Source organism: Bombus flavifrons, chromosome 9, assembly GCF_040668555.2.
Source record: "Bombus flavifrons isolate JBK064 chromosome 9, iyBomFlav1_principal, whole genome shotgun sequence".
Lineage (NCBI taxonomy): Eukaryota > Metazoa > Arthropoda > Insecta > Hymenoptera > Apidae > Bombus > Bombus flavifrons.
The window spans coordinates 9,795,430-9,814,874 of record NC_138450.1 but is presented as its reverse complement, the minus strand read 5'-3'; the positions used below and the strand labels follow the sequence as shown (position 1 = coordinate 9,814,874).

The 19,445-nt window shown below is 36.1% G+C and overlaps 3 protein-coding genes across 11 annotated transcripts in view; 2 read left to right on the top strand and 1 right to left on the bottom strand.

Moving 5' to 3' along the window:
* Positions 1-6,273, top strand: part of krz (beta-arrestin protein kurtz) — a 28,135-nt gene extending 21,862 nt beyond the window's left edge. For 5 of the 6 annotated variants that reach the window (XM_069119644.1, XM_069119641.1, XM_069119646.1 and 2 more), the window contains 3 exons: positions 1,338-1,424; positions 1,639-1,785; positions 2,000-6,273. In XM_069119644.1, coding sequence (XP_068975745.1) covers positions 1,338-1,424; positions 1,639-1,785; positions 2,000-2,075 — 310 coding nt within the window. In that variant the 3' untranslated portion in view covers positions 2,076-6,273. Of the gene's footprint in view, positions 1-1,337; positions 1,425-1,638; positions 1,786-1,968 lie in introns of all 6 variants that reach the window. The other variant, XM_069119643.1, reaches the window with a different exon arrangement.
* LOC138183091 (protein FAM8A1) overlaps positions 1-10,231 on the bottom strand; it is a 34,752-nt gene extending 24,521 nt beyond the window's left edge. The window contains exon 1 of the mRNA XM_069119648.1: positions 10,167-10,231. Within this exon, the coding sequence (XP_068975749.1) occupies positions 10,167-10,216 (50 nt within the window). The 5' untranslated portion in view covers positions 10,217-10,231. The remainder of the gene's footprint in view (positions 1-10,166) is intronic.
* Positions 10,232-10,308: 77 nt separating this feature from the next.
* The window catches only part of 5-HT2A (5-hydroxytryptamine receptor 2A), a 36,980-nt gene continuing 27,843 nt past the window's right edge, over positions 10,309-19,445 (top strand). Inside the window, exons 1-2 of one of the 4 annotated variants that reach the window (XM_069119627.1) lie at positions 10,309-10,426; positions 11,373-11,794. The gene's annotated coding sequence lies outside the window, so the exon portion shown is untranslated. Of the gene's footprint in view, positions 11,795-19,445 lie in introns of all 4 variants that reach the window. The other 3 variants (XM_069119625.1, XM_069119626.1, XM_069119624.1) reach the window with 3 other exon arrangements.

Sequence of the window (19,445 nt, the reverse complement as noted above, 5' to 3'; positions counted from 1 at the left end):
CCTTAAAAGTAGCAAGTGATGTAGCAAGAAATCGCAGAACGAAGAGCACTTGTTCCATTATGTCAAGTACTTGAGAAGGTACTTTCCAACCTTTAAATAATGTAATACCTTTCGTTGAACGCGAGCTTTCAGTGCAACGATCAACGACACTCGATGTCTCCTTTGTTTTTTGTTTCCGTATACCTGATCTTTCATTCGAAAAAAAAAAGGTTGGCTTCGTTCGATGCACTTTATCCTTCACAATTTTGATTTAAAAGATAGATCGTAAATTCGACGATTTACAACCTGAAATTACAGTATGCATCGTGCAGAAAGAGCAAACTGCGCTTTCCTGTCAAATAATTGCATCTGCATTGTTATTTTCGATAAGCTAATGAAGACGCAACGTGACGATAATTACACGTAATTATGCAAATAATCGTGGGCAATTCGCGATAATGGCCAACCATCACTTTACAGAACGACAGGCGAGAAGTCGTGAACAGCATCGTTCGTGCCTGTTCTATCGTGCTCTATCGTGTTTTCGATGATTTCCCTCTGTGAGAAATGAGTTGGCTGATTGGCGATGTAGCGGATTGGTACCTTTTAGTACAGATCGCGGGATGAGATTTAGGCGTTGCGTTTAGCTGCTTCATTAGAGCATTAGTACGTATTTTTCAACGCGATCTCGTGTACGTTGCAACCGGAAGTGAATATACTTGGTTGGTTGAATCGATCATGAATCGTAGATTCGACGAAATTTCCAACTTAAGACGCTAGAAACGCATTAGAGAATCGATTTTGCTTCGTCGACACTGCTGCAAATCCTGAACACTGTCATTAGTGAAAACACGTAACGAAAACCAACGAATGAGTGCGGTGGAAGCTAAACGCTTTCGAATGTTTACTTCGGATTTTTGTAATCTTGAAACAACTCTCAATACTTCGATCATTCTATGCAATTCTGTGTTATAGTCTTACTTCAACCGCACTATTCGCATTAAATCGTACGAACTCCAGACGTGTAAGCGGTCATGCTTGAAAACTAAATCGATACCCTGTCCCCCCGCTTCTTTTTATCTGAATGATCGCTTTGCACTTACTACTTTCAGACTGCATGATACTTTGCTCGTTCTCAAATCTTCCTTTACGACTTCAAGATACGAAGACTAATCCTATCCCTATCTATTACCTGTACAATATTCTCGCGCTATTGTTCGTTAGAATATTCCTTCGAGCTAAATGTTTACCGCTTTTTGGTGAATTCAAGCTGCTCCGTTAACTACGCATGTCCGGTTTGATAAAAATCTGCAGCCAAAAGATTACTAGAAATTGACGAACTTCGTACCGTTTCGCAGTGTGGTGGATCCCTCGCAACGCGAAAACCTTGGAATTATCGTCCAGTACAAAGTGAAAGTAAAGCTCTGCCTTGGACCTCTTGGGGGGTAAGTTCAAATGAAAGAAATTCGTTTTGACGACAAACTGGTTTGGAGAAACGTAACAGGCAACCAGAAGATCAGGATGGTTCCCGCTATCTTTAATATTTCTCCAATCCAACGTTGTCGCAATTAATATCAATTTATATCAATGTACGTATTCATAACGCGAGTCCGAGTCGTCAGGAAATGAAACGGAGAATTTAATTTATGTTGTTAACAGCGAATTAGTGGCGGAACTACCGTTCATCTTGATGCATCCGAAACCGGAAGAAGAGGAACCAGCGCCACCCACTGCACGGCCTAGTCCGACGAATAAGGCAGATGGTGGCGAGATACCGCTTGACACGAATCTGATTCAATTGGACACGTACGTGATCAATATTTCAATAACGATTTGGAGCTATTCTCGTCAGTCGGAGACCATTTCGGCGAAATCATTGACGCACATGCGACTGTCAACTCGTTACTTATTCCATGCCGCAAAATTAGTAGATGTTTTGCATACAGAAAGCTTTTCATCTAGAGATTATAGGGTTTTCTTCGATTTTAGAGTTTCTGAAATTCTCCCCGTTTCGCTTCAGGGAGGCGGACTGCGACGATGACATAATCTTCGAGGACTTTGCCCGTCTTAGGCTCAAAGGTGAGCCGGATGCCTGACTACGTGGTACCAAGTCAATCTACCTGTTCGAGACAACTAAATGTCTCATGGCGGGCAGTAATCGCCGAAAAATCGAAAACGTCCGCGAACTTCATCGTGAAGATCGACCATCCTTGCTCTAAGTCCTTGTTAGGATCGATCAGGGATAAAGTTTTTCGCATCGTTGGACAGACCGATCACTGGAATAACATTACCTTTTCTTTCGATGCTCGACGAAGGAATTCGTTCGCGAACCGTGTGGTCAGTTCATCGTAAATTTCTATTTGACACGGGGTAACACATCCGGAATGGTACTAATCATCGCACAGAGAACTATATGCACTTCGAGAAACTCATCAGAGGAACAAGAAAAACTTGAAATATTTCCAATCGATTACGTCGACAAGATAAAAAGAGAAGTATATCTTTACGTTTTGACACTTTTCGTTTGTGACGAAAAATGATAAGGCATCAAAGACTGAATGCATCGTCGAAAAGGTTATCCCATAAAACAATCATATTTATTAGTAACAAGAGGCGAGTACATCTTTTTCTTTAAAAATGGGTCCTTGAGACACAGTCTTCGACGAAACTACAAACACGATGTTTCTATAATTTTAATCGTATGGCCAGTATGTAGAATTCATTCTATCAATCGCAGATACCTTTTACACGTACGTTTCTATGCCAGTCAACAGAAACGTTTGTTTCCGGATCTCTCGGTGAAGAGAGTTTGGTCATCTTCGTCGCAGCAAACATGTAAATTATTATAAACTTCGTTTCCGTATTATTCTATTAATTTGTTTTAGCGAAAGTCTTTGAATCCTTGAAAGTAAGATGCAAGGATGTTTTGTTCTAAAATCAAGTTCTATTATGTTCTATATCTAAAAATAAGAGAAATAGATTCCTTCCACTATCTTTTCGATTCTGTTTGATACTTTTAATTTTGAATTTGTGTTTAATAACATTTATCAAAAATAATGGCAATGTTCGGTTTCTTTTTCCTATACTATGTTTATCTATACAATAACGCATTATTTAAAAAAAAAATACAGCTTCTTGTCGTACAAACAAATATATTGCAGTAAAAAATGTAACTTTCAAGAACTATTATTCCTCGATAAACGATAAAATTAACCTTTTTCACTTCAAAGCACGTAATAGTTTTAACTATAAAAACCTGAGCCATCGTGGCCTCGAATATGTCAAGTGAATTCTCGTCTCGGGACATTTCTGAATCTTTACAACGTTGACCGAGCGAGGAGTATCTATCAGACTATTGCACGTCAACTGAAAATGCGAATTAAATAACAATAATCTATGTGGGATAATGTATTACGTTGATCGTTAAATATATCTTCGTATTCGACGTTATATACATAGTTATCGAAGTTCTTTAATAGAGAATGGTTTTTTCGAATAGTTAAGTCGCTTGGATTTTTAATGGAATCGCATTGGATTTCCTTGGAAGACATCGCAACAAATTCAACGAATCCTATTTAAACGTTACATATATAAAAAAAAAAAGAATATATATAAAGATAGATAAATATACTCACGAACACACGTATTATACATACGTATACAAACTTTGCATTACACGCTTAACGGTAAATTAACCAAGGGTTAAAAAAAAAAAAAGAGAATTAAGTAAATTTCAGCAGTTTAGCTTTTACACGTTTATACCGACATCGAGAAAGTATCGGATTTTTTGCGACACACTATTAATCGTACGATTTTTCTATTCCTTTTTTATGTATCAAGTTTTTTACCGAAACGAAACATTCTAGTGCCATCTTGACTATTTGGATTATACCGTCGAAAAATTCATTTCTTTGCGAACAGATTCAAATCGATCCAGTTCGTTACTTGCATCGTTTACAAAGACTGTTATGCGAAGTTGAATCGCCCGTTTCCCTAATAGGGAGAGTATCGGTACGACATGAGTTTTCTACGTCTCTCTGCGACTTACGTTCACGATGAAACGGCAAGACGAATTATGGAACAGAGTATATCGATGAATTCCAAGCGCAATTGAGAGAAAGGGATCATTCCAGGTGTATGTGATTAATCTGTATGCCTTTAGGAACAAAAAAGCAAAGTATTAAGTATTCTCTAAGTGGCAGATCAAAATGGACGAAATTACGATTGATTATCTTCGGATCCAATCCTGGTCGGTCAGTTTACTGGTTTCATTTCGCACTTTACTCTGATCTGCGATTTAGAAAACGCCTTATATACATATGTTGTATTAGCACGATTCAAACATTAAAGCGTCCGCTGTCAATTAATTCTTATTTTAACCAACGTCGGTAACAATTTTACGAAGGCACAGCGAGCGCGTTAATTAAGAACAACTTCTGCGTATCGATGAGTGTAATTTGCAGTTAGTATAAAAATCTGTGTCTCGGATGGAAGAAATTGTTGGCTTAAAATTGAAAAGATCGAGGTAGCATTCTTGAACGAACGTCCAATCTTGCATAAGGTAAGGAAGGAGGGAAAAAAAAAACGAAAATTTTCTACCGTCACTTTCTGTTTGCGATAACGAAATAAAATGTCAATTGTACCAATCGAACGAAATAGCCGGAACTCGCAATTCTCTTCGATTTTTAGCCACAAGAATCTGGCCAGGGCAACGTTGACCGTGCTATTGGCCTTTTTAATCATGCACATGTATATATACGCAGGAGGTAAGAAGAAGAATAGTATTTTTTATCGATTTAGCATTTACAGATTGTATTTAGGAGAGATTATCGATTATACCAAAGCCAGTATCTCTCACTTCAATGTTTTATTAAGCAAAGAAGCTTTCGGGAGAATGAAGGAACAAAACGAACATGATTATTCTCTAGTAATTAACCGAGCAAAACAGCCACGTAAGTAATTGTATATGTCGAGTTAATGTTTAAAACTAACGTAAGTGAAAGAAATAGCCATAAGTTTGAGGTCACATATTATCGTGGTTTTATTTCCTCAAAAGTGAAAAAGCCATTGCACGTTGCAAACTTTTTCTCGATAAACTTTACTTCTATTCGGCCTCTTAACTTCACACTTTATGCCACTAAATTGTATCTGGCTGTAATTCGTAAACAGGCGAATCTATCACGAGAATGTAGCCGTTTTGACCTCAAACTTATGCACACACATAGAGAGAAAGAGAGAAAAGATGAAGAAACGCAGGCTAGTACAATACGCGCCAGAGTATATTTTATATTCGCACGCGCTGGTGCGCGCCAATATTTTTTGTATCATATTAAAAGAAAAAATAATCGAAAGGTCGATCGGTGGATGATTCGTATCCTTGGAACAGCACAAGACAAACGAGGGATTATTACCATACTGCACAAAAACAATTGCAACACAGGTTGCTCCAGAGTCAATAATGGGTGTTGTTTAAGAGCGTGACTTGTCGCTATTTTAATGTGTGTAGCGTGTCGAGTATTAAGACGTTTCGATGTCTTAAAAGAGAACGAAAGCCCATTAAGCCTTATATTTCGCAAAAACGCGATTTGTAACGAGCAATTTGTTACTCGTCGCTCTTTTCTTTCTCCTTTTTCGTGTTGGACAAGTCAAGAAGAAGTCGTAAATCATCGGACCCTGTCGATGTCAATGGATGTTACAGATTTCAAACGCTTCCGGTTCGTACATGAAAACACGAAGACACGAAATGAATTGTATATTAAGAGTATCGGACAGTACATATGTATGTACGTGTAACGATTAGAACTACGCAGGGCATAATAGTTAGCTAAGTTAGAAATGGTTTAAAGTAAGAAGAAAAAAAAAAAAGAAAAAGAAATAAAAAAGAATATCGTCCACGTCCAGGAATTATTACGTGTATGTGTAATCGCAGTATTCTACTTTGCGCGTATAATGTCGAAACGAATCGGGTTGTATAACTTTATGAGATAGAACAGAAATTATAGTGTTACTGATACGTGTAAATTGCGTTTAACTTATTCAGCAAAGACGAGTTATTCCCCCTAATGCACCCGATAATTATTCGTTTTGTATGCAGAATGAAGTATCGCGAGAGAAAGAGACACGAAAGAAGAATCGTATTAAGCGGAAAGTATGTATAAAAAGAAAATAAGAGGAACAAAAATGGAAGAAGAGAATAAATAGCGAGATACGTAATATATTATATTGTACATGTAAAAATTGTGTATTCTCATATAATAGTAGTTGTAATAATTTAATAAATCTTGTATATCGCAAGTGGCCACAGTTTTCATTATATTTTTTATATTAATTAATTAAATTACCACAGCTCCAATAAAAATGTAAAAAGCCCTTGAAGTCGAAACTTTGATTTCGACGAGAAAGGAACAGTAGTAAGGAATACTTTTAACTTGCCTTGCTAATTAAATTCACTCTGTATATAAGGTACGTTTAAATACCAAGTTTGAACTTCGCAAGACAGACAGTTCTAAAATGAAACTTTCACAGATTTGGAAAAGGTCTAAATTGGATCCGCTAAAATCGATGCATCTGTTTAAACATTCATCTCCCGCGGGGGTTTCGAATAATAAATGAAAACATACCAGAAGGGAAAGAAGGAAAAGCAGTGGAAAAGGTTATGACACATAAACGAGATAAACATGCAAAAATTATGCAATTCATATAGGAGAGAAGTTCACGTATTTTAGTTCTTTCTATCGTTTTTTCGTTACAGAAAAGTTCAAGGCTTTCCGAATTAAAGTTGCAATGATTTATATTGACTACGGGAAAAAAAGATTCCAATAATTTTCAAATACGACTACTTCACCGTAGGCACTCGATGAAGTTACAGAATCCCATTACGCTCGATGTCGCGATTTACTGACGAGTTGGTGGAGAAGAACTTTCTGCAAGAGAAATAAAAACACTCGAGATAATATTTTGTTCGGAAAGAAATTTAGAGGAACAACAATGAACGTAATAAGAAAAATCTAACTGAATGAACGATACGATAGACTGAGAAATTTTTGCGGCATTTAACGCGTTACGATTATTGCTATGATTATAATGTACGCAAAAAAATAGACTTTTCTTTCGTTCCTAATATAACCTATCATTTCCTTTTAAAAGTGAATCCAATTATAAGGCACTAACAGCTTTAATTAAAATATATTACGGTTTTTTGCTTCTAAAACTTGGATAAGATGAGAATCATTATCGATGGTAATTCCATCCCTTTCTTTTTATTCGAGGCGTGTTCGCACTTGCAATCTCGAAAAACAGAAAAGAAAAAGTCTTCGAAACTTGATAGAACTTTGGACAGTTTCGATTACACCAAGGTACAGGATGGACGTGTTCGTGTTTCGTTTTAAATTAAATACGGAAGTTTTTAGAGTTTGCGGAAATGAGCACAGTAATTCCACGGTGGCTGGATTAGAATGATCCTTTTCATTCGGCTATATCGAGGCTCGATTTCGTTTATTTAGCGTCCACGTGGAATTCGAGTTTAAAACGAGCTGTTCGACGCAACAACGCATACAGTTTCACGTTAATTTACATGTATTTTCAAGCTGGCGCGTTTCACTGAAAGTGCATTTGTCTTGTACAATATAATTTTCCAATTTATAAATTAAACGCCTTCGCTCATTCATTTAGTTCTGCAACATCAAAAAGCAATTGGAAAATTACGTTTAGATGAAACTATATTGTCCTTTGTGATTAAAATGAAAATTTATATTTTTATGTATTCGGAAAAATGTACCATTCTTCTATTAGCCGTTTCACATTTGACTCTCGATTTTTCGAACTGAATACAGCACAATTTTACTTTTTATTTCGTTACACCGGCTAAAACTTTTTAATTGAATAAAATTTTGTATTGAAACGGCATAAAAAGCTTCGTGGCCAGCGGTTGGTCTCTTAGAAAAAGAAACTAGAAGTTCGAACTTCGTCGGCTGGAACTTGTAACATGTACCTAATACGGTACGACACCATCATTTATCAGCGTGAAAGAGCAGAAATTCTTGACGCGAATAATGAGTTGTGCAACAGTGCAAACGTGTTCGAATTCTGACGGGAATTTATTTTCACGTTTAACCGAGCTAAAATGCGGAATTCTGTGTTCCCCTCGTTACTCACGAACGACCGAACCAAGAGGCATTAAGTGTCCGATACATGATCAATTCTGGACATTTGATGTAAACGATATGTTCGTTTCGACGTAGGAAACAATATATGCACATGAAATGTAAATGATACCTGATGAGCAACCAAATGGAAAATAAGTTTCGCATTCAATTTCGAGTTACAGATTCTCGGTGATCTTTTCAATTGAAATGAAACTAAAGGGTCATTTCAAGAGGAAGATTATTTAAGAAAGATCCTTAGATATAGGCATTTAATTATTAATGTGTTTCACGCAGGAGAAATTTGCAATTCGTCAAAGCCGTGTCGTGTATATAGGTTTAAAGAAAGAATAAGGAAAATGAGAAAGAAAAACGATTGTAATTAATTAAACAGACACTGTTCCAGTCTTACGGAAGGAATTCGTTATTTCAAATGACAGTAGTTGAGAGAATTAACTTGAGGTAAAGGATAAATGTAATTTTTTAATGCGATATGGGAAATTACGTTAAATAATGATTCTATAGTATTGGATTTTGCAAATTTTACAATTATACGTTTTGAAGTAAAAAAATCCTTCGAACGATCAACAGGACATAGCCCTGTGAATATACTGTACATAATCCACTTAGAGTTTTCCGTTGTAAAAATGAATCTTCTCGTATTTCTTTTCCTCCTTTATTCAAAGCGAAGATAAAGTCTCGCGTAATGTCCGGGTTCGATTCGATCCACGACGTTTTTTCTGACGTAATTCGTTTTTATCAGAAGATAGCGAACGTTGCGTTTCATCTTGTTCGTTATTTCTGGTATCTTCACCGACGTATTACAAACTGTATTAATTTCCAAGTTAGTTGAGAAAGGTTGAAATGTATTATTTGATGCTGGAAGGAATTTTCGATAGTCTAGTTATATTGGTTGTGCTGCACGAATATCCAGAGACGAATATCGTTTTCCAACTTAATATCAAACGTAATCCTGCCAAGAATGTCAATTCGTGAATTCGACGCGAGATTATCGACGATCGCGCGGTTACATTTTTCGATGTCATCTTTTTTTCTTTTTTTGCTAAAACTAATATAACAGATCGATAAAAACGAGGACGAAAATAAATTTGCTCCAAGTATATTCGATTTAAAAAATCTCCAAATGATTACGCGTACGATATTTTTCTTGCGATTTGTCTTTGTTGCAATCCAAATTTTTTGTCAAATTCGTCAGGCAAAAGATTATTTTTTATAAGGAAAATATCATCTTACGGATGCTGGGAATTTTGATCAAAAGTACATAATTTTGAAAAAAAGAAAGAGAAATAGGAAACGTGGCGATTCTGCTCCGTATTAGCAAGGAAAAGAAAGAATATTGTTGTCGGATGAAAGACTAAATCTAATTAAAATTAAAAATATTATAGGAGCAAAATAAACGAAAATTTTCGCAAAAAAAGTATTATAAAAAGTTGGAAACGAGCGAGAAAATAGAAAAATGCGACGATTAAAATCTGGTTAATCAAACATGTCTTTTACCTCCTTGTCCAGGAAAATTCGTGAAAAAAGCAACCTGTAGAGGGAAATTTTTTCCTCTTATCAACGTAAAAATGCAAAACTGCTTTCAACGGGGTGAAAAATCGAGTATTCTCGTAGTTTGTTCATTAATTAACAATGAATCTCCATCTCCTGATTCATGAAGTAACAACATTATTATCCGTCCACAGCATATTAAATGCGATTGCAATATCGATTGCAAACAGTATCTCATCGCAATTATTGTAATATAAATATTATGATAATCAGTTAATATATTGTGTTATTAATGTTAAATACGTACTCGTACTGTATTATTTGTGCGTTAATTCTCGCATATTATAAATAAAAATCGTTCGTATTAAAAATGACTTTTTGCATAAAACAAATATCGCACGTATACCTACGTATATTATGATACTAGTTCGATACTATTCATTCACCATATTTATAATAAAAATTTTAGTAAGCAAACAAGCCTGCGATATAAATTCTGATATACAGACATTTATCCATGATGATATTGCGAACCTTAGAGTGAAATATCCATTGAAGCTGAGCGAACAAGTTTTGGCGCGCATCCCGGTCCCTCTCTCTGTCTTTCTCCCACCCCAGGACGTAAGGCAACGCTACCTCTACCGAGTCGTCGCGCCTTCAGTATGATCCACGCGGCCAAACCTCGAGGATGCGTGTCTGGAAGAATATACATATTTTGACAGTAACCCTATCAAAAATATTATAACCGATATAAATTAATTCTCGTCGACTCTGTGACTGTAGGAATGCACCAAGTAACTATTGTTCCGTGTTCGTTTAATTTATATATAGTTACGTTCTTCAAAGTGAACTGATTTATGCCAATCGTCGATTCAAAATCACAAAAAAATTCTTCCAAGATTTTTAAAACGTGTATCATTTAAGGAAATTGATACGACTGTGTGAGAAATTTGAATCAATTTGTAATTTCGGGGTTTAAGTCGCGAAAGTTTAATGACGAGTCTCCGCGTTCCCATCTCCCATTTCCTTTCGAAAATATTCGTGTTTCGAGAAACGATCCTTATTTCTCAGAAATGGGAACTCAAGGAAACTGATCTCGGCTTTTGAAATAGTTTTAGAAGCTACGAGATCGCCATTTGTTTGATCCTTTATGCCGTTCTAAATCTTAATCTACGAGTAGTTTCTCTTATAAGGTTATACACGAGAGCACGAGTAACCAACGAATAATAATCGAGAAATATCGTTATACGAGACGAAGAGGAATCGTTTTCGAAATTACCTGCATACCGGCGAGAACCAGTTCCAAGCAAAACGGGATAGGATTTCAGATTCTCACTGATCGTTCTAGATTCTAGATTACTTGTAAACACAGCGTGGCCACAGAATCCGCGTGACTCGCACGAGAGGAAAAGAAACGCGTAATTTGAATCCATTAAAAAGATCGAAAGATGGAAGGTACTGCGACGACATCTCGCGGCACAACTTCACGCGCGAATAGGCAATAACGAACTACATGCGTTAAAACTGATACTTTAGTCAAATAATTCGAACTGTTAATGAATAAATAGTTTCTATGAATACGTGTATGTTACATCCGCGATTTCGTTTGTTTTTGTAGAAAACTTCGAAGTTCTAGAATTTGATATGTTGGAGTTAAACTTGCAACGATCGGTCGCCACTTGAACACTCACGATAACCCACTTGATTCTTAATGAAACCATTCGACGATTTCACTCACAGATTCATATCTTGGTCGAGGATTCGACCACGCTTTTCTCTATGATAAAACGAAAACGGTTCGACTGTCGATTTTATTAGTTGGACCTTTACCAATTTGAAATTTAAGACGACGTCGTGCCACCTCCAGTTCCGAACGCTAACTGCCTGATGTTGGACACGAGGCGTAATTGTCGTACAAATCGCTTCAATATATCGATTATCGGGTATCGTTCGATTCGGTTAAAGAATCTCGCGGTGATTTCCCAGTGCTGTGAATACCATGAGTAACATTGACGTTCGAATCTCCGTTGGTGCAGTGAAAAGATCGAAGAAAAGTATGATATTGTGAACGAAGAATTGTGCCATGACGAAAGAGAACATGAGCAAGAAGGAAACTGAAGAACTGGAGACGAGAATTGTAAAGAACTTGCCAAAAAATGTAGGTAAATTGTCTATCAAATGTTTCAGGTTAGGATAATTTGAAATTATGCAGCGGGAAGCCGTGTGTTCCTTCTTTCCGTATTTCACATTGACTTTTCCTGTGCCTTTCTGTATATAAGGTGATTCCGAAATTATGGAATAAACGATGAATCGAAAATAGAGAATAAAATTCTTCATAAAATGTTCCATTTTCAGGGAAAAATGTAGCCTGAAAATTTGCTTAGTATGTATATGCGAATTTGGCTAATACTCGGTTGGACACGAACAAGCAATCAACAGGAGATTATTTTACATACAAAAATGAATAAAAAGTGAAGAATAAAATTTGTTCGTTTAAGGTTTCATTTTCCAGAAAATAGGATTTGTTCGCGTTTGGTCAAGAATTAACCTGGTACATTCGTGTTCAGAAATATCTTCAAATTAGAAGTATTCTTTAAACCAGGATGGCTAAATTGAACGCGGTAATGTTCGAGTAAAATGAATAATACATTTTATTTTATTATTTTTATTTGTAATTCACATAATATAGTGTGGAGAAGAGTGTGCTGATACATTATCGTTAAATGTAGGACTCTATTGGTGTACGAAGAAATTCAATTAATTCTAAATCACGATTGAAATTCGGCCTTATCTATGCCTAGACTAAAATATCTTTCTATTCATCGTCCTATAATGGGATGCAGATTCGATCATAACGAAGTGCAGCACCGCGAAAACGAATCTGTTGCCCCTTTATAACCTAATCTGGCTCGGAAGTACAAGCAATTTATACCATCCCGTCGTTTATTTCTTTTTTGTTCTCTTGTTATCGATGGAAAAGCATAGTACTAAATCTTGTATGTTACTCTAGTAATTTTACGAAAACGTAGTTTTAGGCCCCGTTACCAGAGGCGTTTCATTATAAATTTCTTTATGGGGGATCTCCTTTAATAAAAGTTTCATTAAAATCTCCCTCGGATAAAAGATATATTTCCCCGGTGTAAAAGTCGAATTCAACTTTAGCTATCGTTTCTTAAACAATAAAATAAAAATCTACGAAAAGATTGGCTTCTTGTCAGAATAAAATATAGAAATATAGGTGTGTTTTTTTAATAGAAATGATAATTCAGTCTCTATGATTTGTAGTTCCTCCAACCTACTTGTATTCGATTTGTCTATTATTTGTATATCTATTTAAAAATATGAAATCGCGTAAACATATACAATTTAACGATCGTTAGTCGATACATTTTCTATCGATAAATTATCGCCGTTTTGTCCATCTTTATGCGCCACATGGTTTATCATCTCTGAAAAGAGTGAGGTTTTAAAAACGAAATATGTAGTTTTTTATTCGTTTCCAATAACGTTATTGCTGCACGGGCCGCGAAAGCGTATCGAAAGTCTGAACGAGGTTCACCGTGCCATCTCTGCTCGTAAAATATCACTATGCGATCGGTGATTGACGTTTTGATAGAATCTGTTTTTAGCGAAATGTGTTTTACATCAGCTTCTTGATTCCTGCTTTTCTCGTACATTCTTTACTTCCACAGTTGCTGAAATCAGGATTGTGTGAAAAAGCAAATAAATTTCTACAAAAGTGGTAGCCATATAGCTTAATTCCTTTTTCGTTGCAGCGTAAAAAATTTAACTGAATTCTATTAAGCGCGCTTCATAAAATTGCATCATATCTCTTGGATGTTAGTGTCCCAGCAAAGATAATTTTCATTTCCCGTCGAGTTTTACATACCAGCAAATCTTTTATTATAATAAGATAAAAACTATCAGTTTTTCTCTCTAACATACAGTGAGTTTCATTCTTCAAAACTAAAACGTATAGGTATTTTCTAAAGAGTATTTTTCAAATACAAATAATGGCAGGAGATAATAGAAATACCTTCTTCTCGTCGATGTTTCTTACCAGTTTAGAAATATATTTAACGGACTATAATTTTGTCAAGCAGCATGCATTAATTTTATCCAGAACTTTATATTCACGATCCGAATATAGCGTAACTCTCTGTGCTGGGAAATTTTTGCTAACATGAGAGAGATCTTTCCACAGCGCTTCACGTACACCTCATAAAATTGTGGATAAAATTGTCCGTAAAGTCACAGATTTCGACGTGCAACAACTTTGAATCCATAAAACAGACAATTAATTGTCTACAGTTTCCATTCACATTAATTGTCATGGCTAATTATCTATATAATTAAATGAAACGTCGTGACTAATGACGTTTTGATAAACTAGAAGTGCTGAAATAAAACAGTGACATTGATAACAAATGTAACAATTTGTTTGTTCATGAGTTTACTCCGTTTTGAAGTTTGTTAACTATTAGCGTTGAAATCCGATATTTCCATAGACATTCTTTTCTCGTTTTTATCCAATCTTCGTATTTCACCCCTGGCTAGTGTTTCATTTATTGTTCTTTTAGCATTGTATAGATGAATAAATTTCAAAATGAATTTTCTTCTCCGGTGAAACGAAGAAAGGACGATTCTTTGTATAGCGATAGCGAGATCTACAAATGTTTTGCTTCGTATTGATTACTTAAAGTATCTCAAACTCGATTCGCTCGATTTGGGTTTCTAAAAAGGTTCCGAATGAATATGCAGATTGGCATGGTATGTCAGTTAAAATCGAATAGTAACGATAAAAAAGCAGAGGAAAAAGAATTGCCTTATGTTTAGTACGAGTCGAGTGACCTTTATCTTGTTAAAACATAGAACTTAATTAACGAGCATTTAATTTTTCAAAGAGATTGCGCGAAGGAACTTAACAAATACATTCACGTATTAGGAACAGAGTACACGAGTCGAGTGACTTTCTATAAATAGCTGGTAAATTTGCAAATTTAAACTGAAATTTATTCTTTGAATTACATCTAAAATGTAAGCTCCAGCACCGTTACCATATTTCCCATCGTTTCGCTATATTCTGTTTATTTCAGTTTTCCAACAATTCTACAAATGCGTGTACCGTGTTTAGTTGTCACATTGGTGCTAGTTAAAAAGGATAAATACCCGATAAATGAATAGGAAGAGATAGGAGGCAGGAACAGAATAATCCATCGTGACACGAAACGCTGTCATTGGCCTTAGTAACCTGCTCTGATGTGTATCATATCTCGTTATCGAGTCGTATTATTTTCCATGTAGTCCCGTTAACAAATTACATCCGTATCTCGTTCCCATCGGTCGATGTCCAATCAGCTAAATTCAAGCTTTGCCCCCTACATACAGCACTGACACAGAACGGCCGATGCACTTTGCCCGTGATAGCGCGTCTATTCACAAGCCTGCATTTTTCTAGATCTACCACGATTCATCTCGTTTTCAATCACTTTGCGATCCTTTTCTTCGCTCGTGTAGAGTTATGAAAATCTTCGCTAAATATTTCCCTTTTAACAGCCAGTATTTTCGAGAAACAGCTGACAATTTTCCTATGGTATAATACAATTTAATTTACAATCGCAATCGATCTTTAAGAAATATCGCATGATTTTTACAAACCTTCGAGCTATTATAAAGACATGTTGGGATCCTTGTTGTCATTAATCATGATTTTATCTTCAGTTTTAAACACTGTTCATTCTATTCGAACAAACGTCTGCTACTTATTTCACCATTGTTTCCAAATGTTACCTTTCCTAATGTTATTTCTCCTTTCGTCACGATCTTATAGAATTAATCAAAATTTTAACCGGTGGAGATGATCGTACGAGCAAGTTTCAGGCACTCGTCTGCGCGACGTCTGACAGTAAAGTAATAACATCGGGAATTCTCACAATTGGATACAGGGAATCATAACGCGTACTATCTCGAGTTTATCGCGCCGAACGAATTGACAAATGTTTTTGCAAAATTGGGAATCTTGTTTACGTCTATATTCGTCGCCGCGATAATTACAAAGGTAATTAAACACGATGTGCGAGCTGCTCCGCGAGAAACGTTTACGAGGCGGGCAACTTGAAACGCGTTTCATAATTAGAAATTTCCAAGATGAGACGTTTAAGAACGCTTCATGGGTCCTAGTCGGGAAAACTCAAAGTGTATCGCTGGGAAATTGCAATCGTTGAACTAGTCCGTTAAAGTTGGCGAATCCTTTTTCTAGGGATATTAGCGTTTAACTCTGCTTACTGATCGAATGAGAAACTTATTAAGGAATTATTAAACATACGATAACATAGAAAATAAAAAATATTCCTACGAGAGACGACGTCTCTAGTTGACTATCCGTGAGGCTTTGAGCGTATAAATTTTTTAGGATTTTCTACCTTTGGACATGCTTTTCCTACAAGCTAGAACAATTTGTCGTCGTAGCAGACCGTAATTCTCGCGACGTTTGTCTCGAACTATATATGCAAGTGAAAAATGGTGTGAATGTAGAGAGAATAACTAAAGGAAAGGGAACACGATGTATCCTTTTGCTATCAGTAAGGCGAACGACGATGCTCGTACAATTGAAATCGTTCCTCCGCTGTGATTCTTCTGGCTTTGAACGGAATCAGCGATAAAATGTTGTTTCATTTGGCAAACTATTTCAGGATTTTCAACATGTTTCTTCGCATCTCTATCGAGAAAGCTGAATCTTCTCGTTTCTATAATTCTTATACGTATTTGACTATTTGCTTTCCTTTTCGTATTATATTTCGTATTATGTATCTAGTATATTTGTGGCTGTATTATTAAATTCTCAGGTAATTATATTTACGCATTGCTATATCTCAAAATGTCTGTGTAGAATTATCTTTCTGGTTTTGATTGCTCTAAAAGGTTACAGCACTTGCCTCGCTATTATTTTTCTTTCTTCACATTTGATTTTATCGTATACCAATGGCAACAATATTTCACCAAATTTTCCAACTCAACGCCGTACACCGTTTAATTGATTTCACTGACTGGGCATGGCGTCGAACGAGGTTCCCGCTGACCATTCCGTTAACGTACAAATTAATGACAACGCGTCGATATGCCTCAGCGATTTATCGGTGCTCGATATTAACGCGTGGCAGATAGACTCTAATGCAGAGATTTTGCTAACGGCGAATTCGTCGATTTCATTAGCGCGACGCGGTGTTTTTACGCCCCATATGCCTGACGATTTCACGCGTCTGTATATTTTAACGAGAATTGATAACCCAGCTAATGTTCTAACCGCACGGAAATTTCAGAAACTCGCGTGTTTGCGCCATTGCGGAAGAACTATAGTTCGTCGATGCATTGTTCGTGCCTGTTCCTCGTTCCTCGAGAGTAATCCACGATTCAAATGCATTCGTCGGTTTAGAATGGAATATGTGTTTAAATGTTCTTTAGAGAGGATGAAATTGTGTGGCAGGATTATTGGAAAAAATGAAAAATTTTGGTGGTCGAATATATCGATGAATGGAACTTTCATCGATACGGTTACTTTGATATTTCTACTTTAGTTTGGTTATGGTTTTCAACATCGATCGTGCTGTTCACAATTAGAAACGCAACTTAAGCGTGAAACAGATAGGTTCTGATTCCCAGCTGATTTCCACAGAATCTGATCGCATTAATTGCTGGAGGACGCAACAGATACTAATTTGCGGAGCGAAATGAACAGGTGATACAGTGAATGGAGGCTGAATAGAGGATTTTGCGAAAGGAGAGGGAAAAATTGCTACCTTTAATAACTCTGGAAACTCATTTAATTGAATTAATACTATGTTAATATATGCTTTTCATTCGGTGATTCTTATCGTATTAAATATACAAAAATTAGAGAGTATCATAACGAAATAAATATAACGAATATTATTATATTAAAAATGAAAAAAATAACGACCCTTTGACCGATAAATGTCGAAATATATATTTTTCCTCGGGCTGAAGGATAAAAGATTTCAATCTCGATATAATCAATCTCCAATTTGCCTATTCAGAAAACTTTACATTCGAAACAAAGCACTTCTAATTAGACGTCTTGATTAACAGTAACTAAAAATGCCAACTCGAACAGGATCAAAGAAATAAAAAGGCGGTTGTTTCCCACTCCTGTTGTTTGCACCGCTAAGGAGAAGATCAAAGAATTTATTTGCCTAAAAAAGAAAGCCGAAGAGTCGATAATCAGTCAAATACTTTTCGTAAATTCTCGAAGGGATAATTAGAAGTGATAATAAGAATACATCTTGTTGCCCGATATTATTTTATTGTCTTTTTAATTAGCATTTATATATATATATTCCATTTCATCATCTTGCATTGTCAAATTTCTTAATTATTGCCACTGAAATTAGCAGTGTTCATTAAAAGAGACCTTCCGACTACAAACACACAACTTTTGTTGTTCCGAATGATGTTTACGAGACAATGGCTCGTGTTAAATTCGGGGATAAAGCTTTGTCAATCACTCGGATGAAGGAACAAAGGAGCGTTTCATAAAGGTTCCCATGGCGAAGCATCAATAAGGGTAGGATTACGCCGATGTGTAATTTATGCTTGTGTCTTTTCTTGGAGACAGCTAAAAGGAAGCATCGCCCTCGATAAAAAGAAGCTTTTAAATGAAATAAGAACGAAGAAATAGAGAGCTGAGACGATATTTTCGTCGAGATTACACGATATTGCACGATCAATCTTTAACGAGGAGATTTCGACGAATAGATTTTCGGAGAATTTGGGGATCTAATCAAGGCATTCGTTGCTACCGTGTCGTATCATTAATAGGAAAACGGTGATTTTAAGTGTCAGGAATACCGAGGAAAGCGGAAGAGGAACGAAACAGCTTCTTCGATACAGAATTTCAAGAGATCCTTGGCTTAAAGCTTACGTTTCGTACTTTGATTAGTTTTTCCAATTTTTATATCTTCGTTTTGTATCCGTAAAATTAATCGATTGCTCGGACAATAGAAAAATTGTAGCGGCCAATAACATACAAAAATGAGAAAGGAACTTTCCGCGAAACGAGAAAACTTTGTAGGAAATCGTTGATTCAATCAAGACGACCACTATCTTGCTAAGGTACTGTGTGAAATGAACCGCGAGCTCGCGAAACCAGTCTTCTCTACAAACAAAGCAACTTTCCGTCGTTACCGAGACATTTTCTCAAGTACCAAGTTGAAATATCGCGACTGATATTTGAGAAATGAGCCGTCGTCAAAGAGGCATGACTCTTGATATTTAGAGCATCCGTTCTCAATGGAGCACGAGTGAAACGCGAAAAGAAATGATCCGTACAGAATATGATCTACGAGCTTCTATGATTCACACTTTGATTAACGAGATGTATTCCTGGAAAAAATATTTCATGAGAGGTGTAATGTCTGGCCGGAGACGTTGATGGTTACGTGTTAGATATAAAAACGATTGGAATTTGTATAATTAGAGTTACGTAAACGAGACCAAATGTCATATCTTCGTATCACCAGTGAATTCGTAAATGGAAGAGGGTGAAGTAAAAGATAAATCGTTTGGTAATTTATGATGTTAAAACACGTGACGTTAAATATGTCTTTTCAAGATTAACGCGAGTTAAGAATTTTTCAAAATCCTCGCTCTCCAGGCTCGATCTTAAACGTTATTTCTTCGTAATAAACGCTTTAAAATCGCGTAAAATTTGCTCCAACACACTCACACTGAATTACGCACAAGCTTAAAATCTTGTACGATGCTCTTGCTTTATCATCTCAAATCATATTTGGAAAC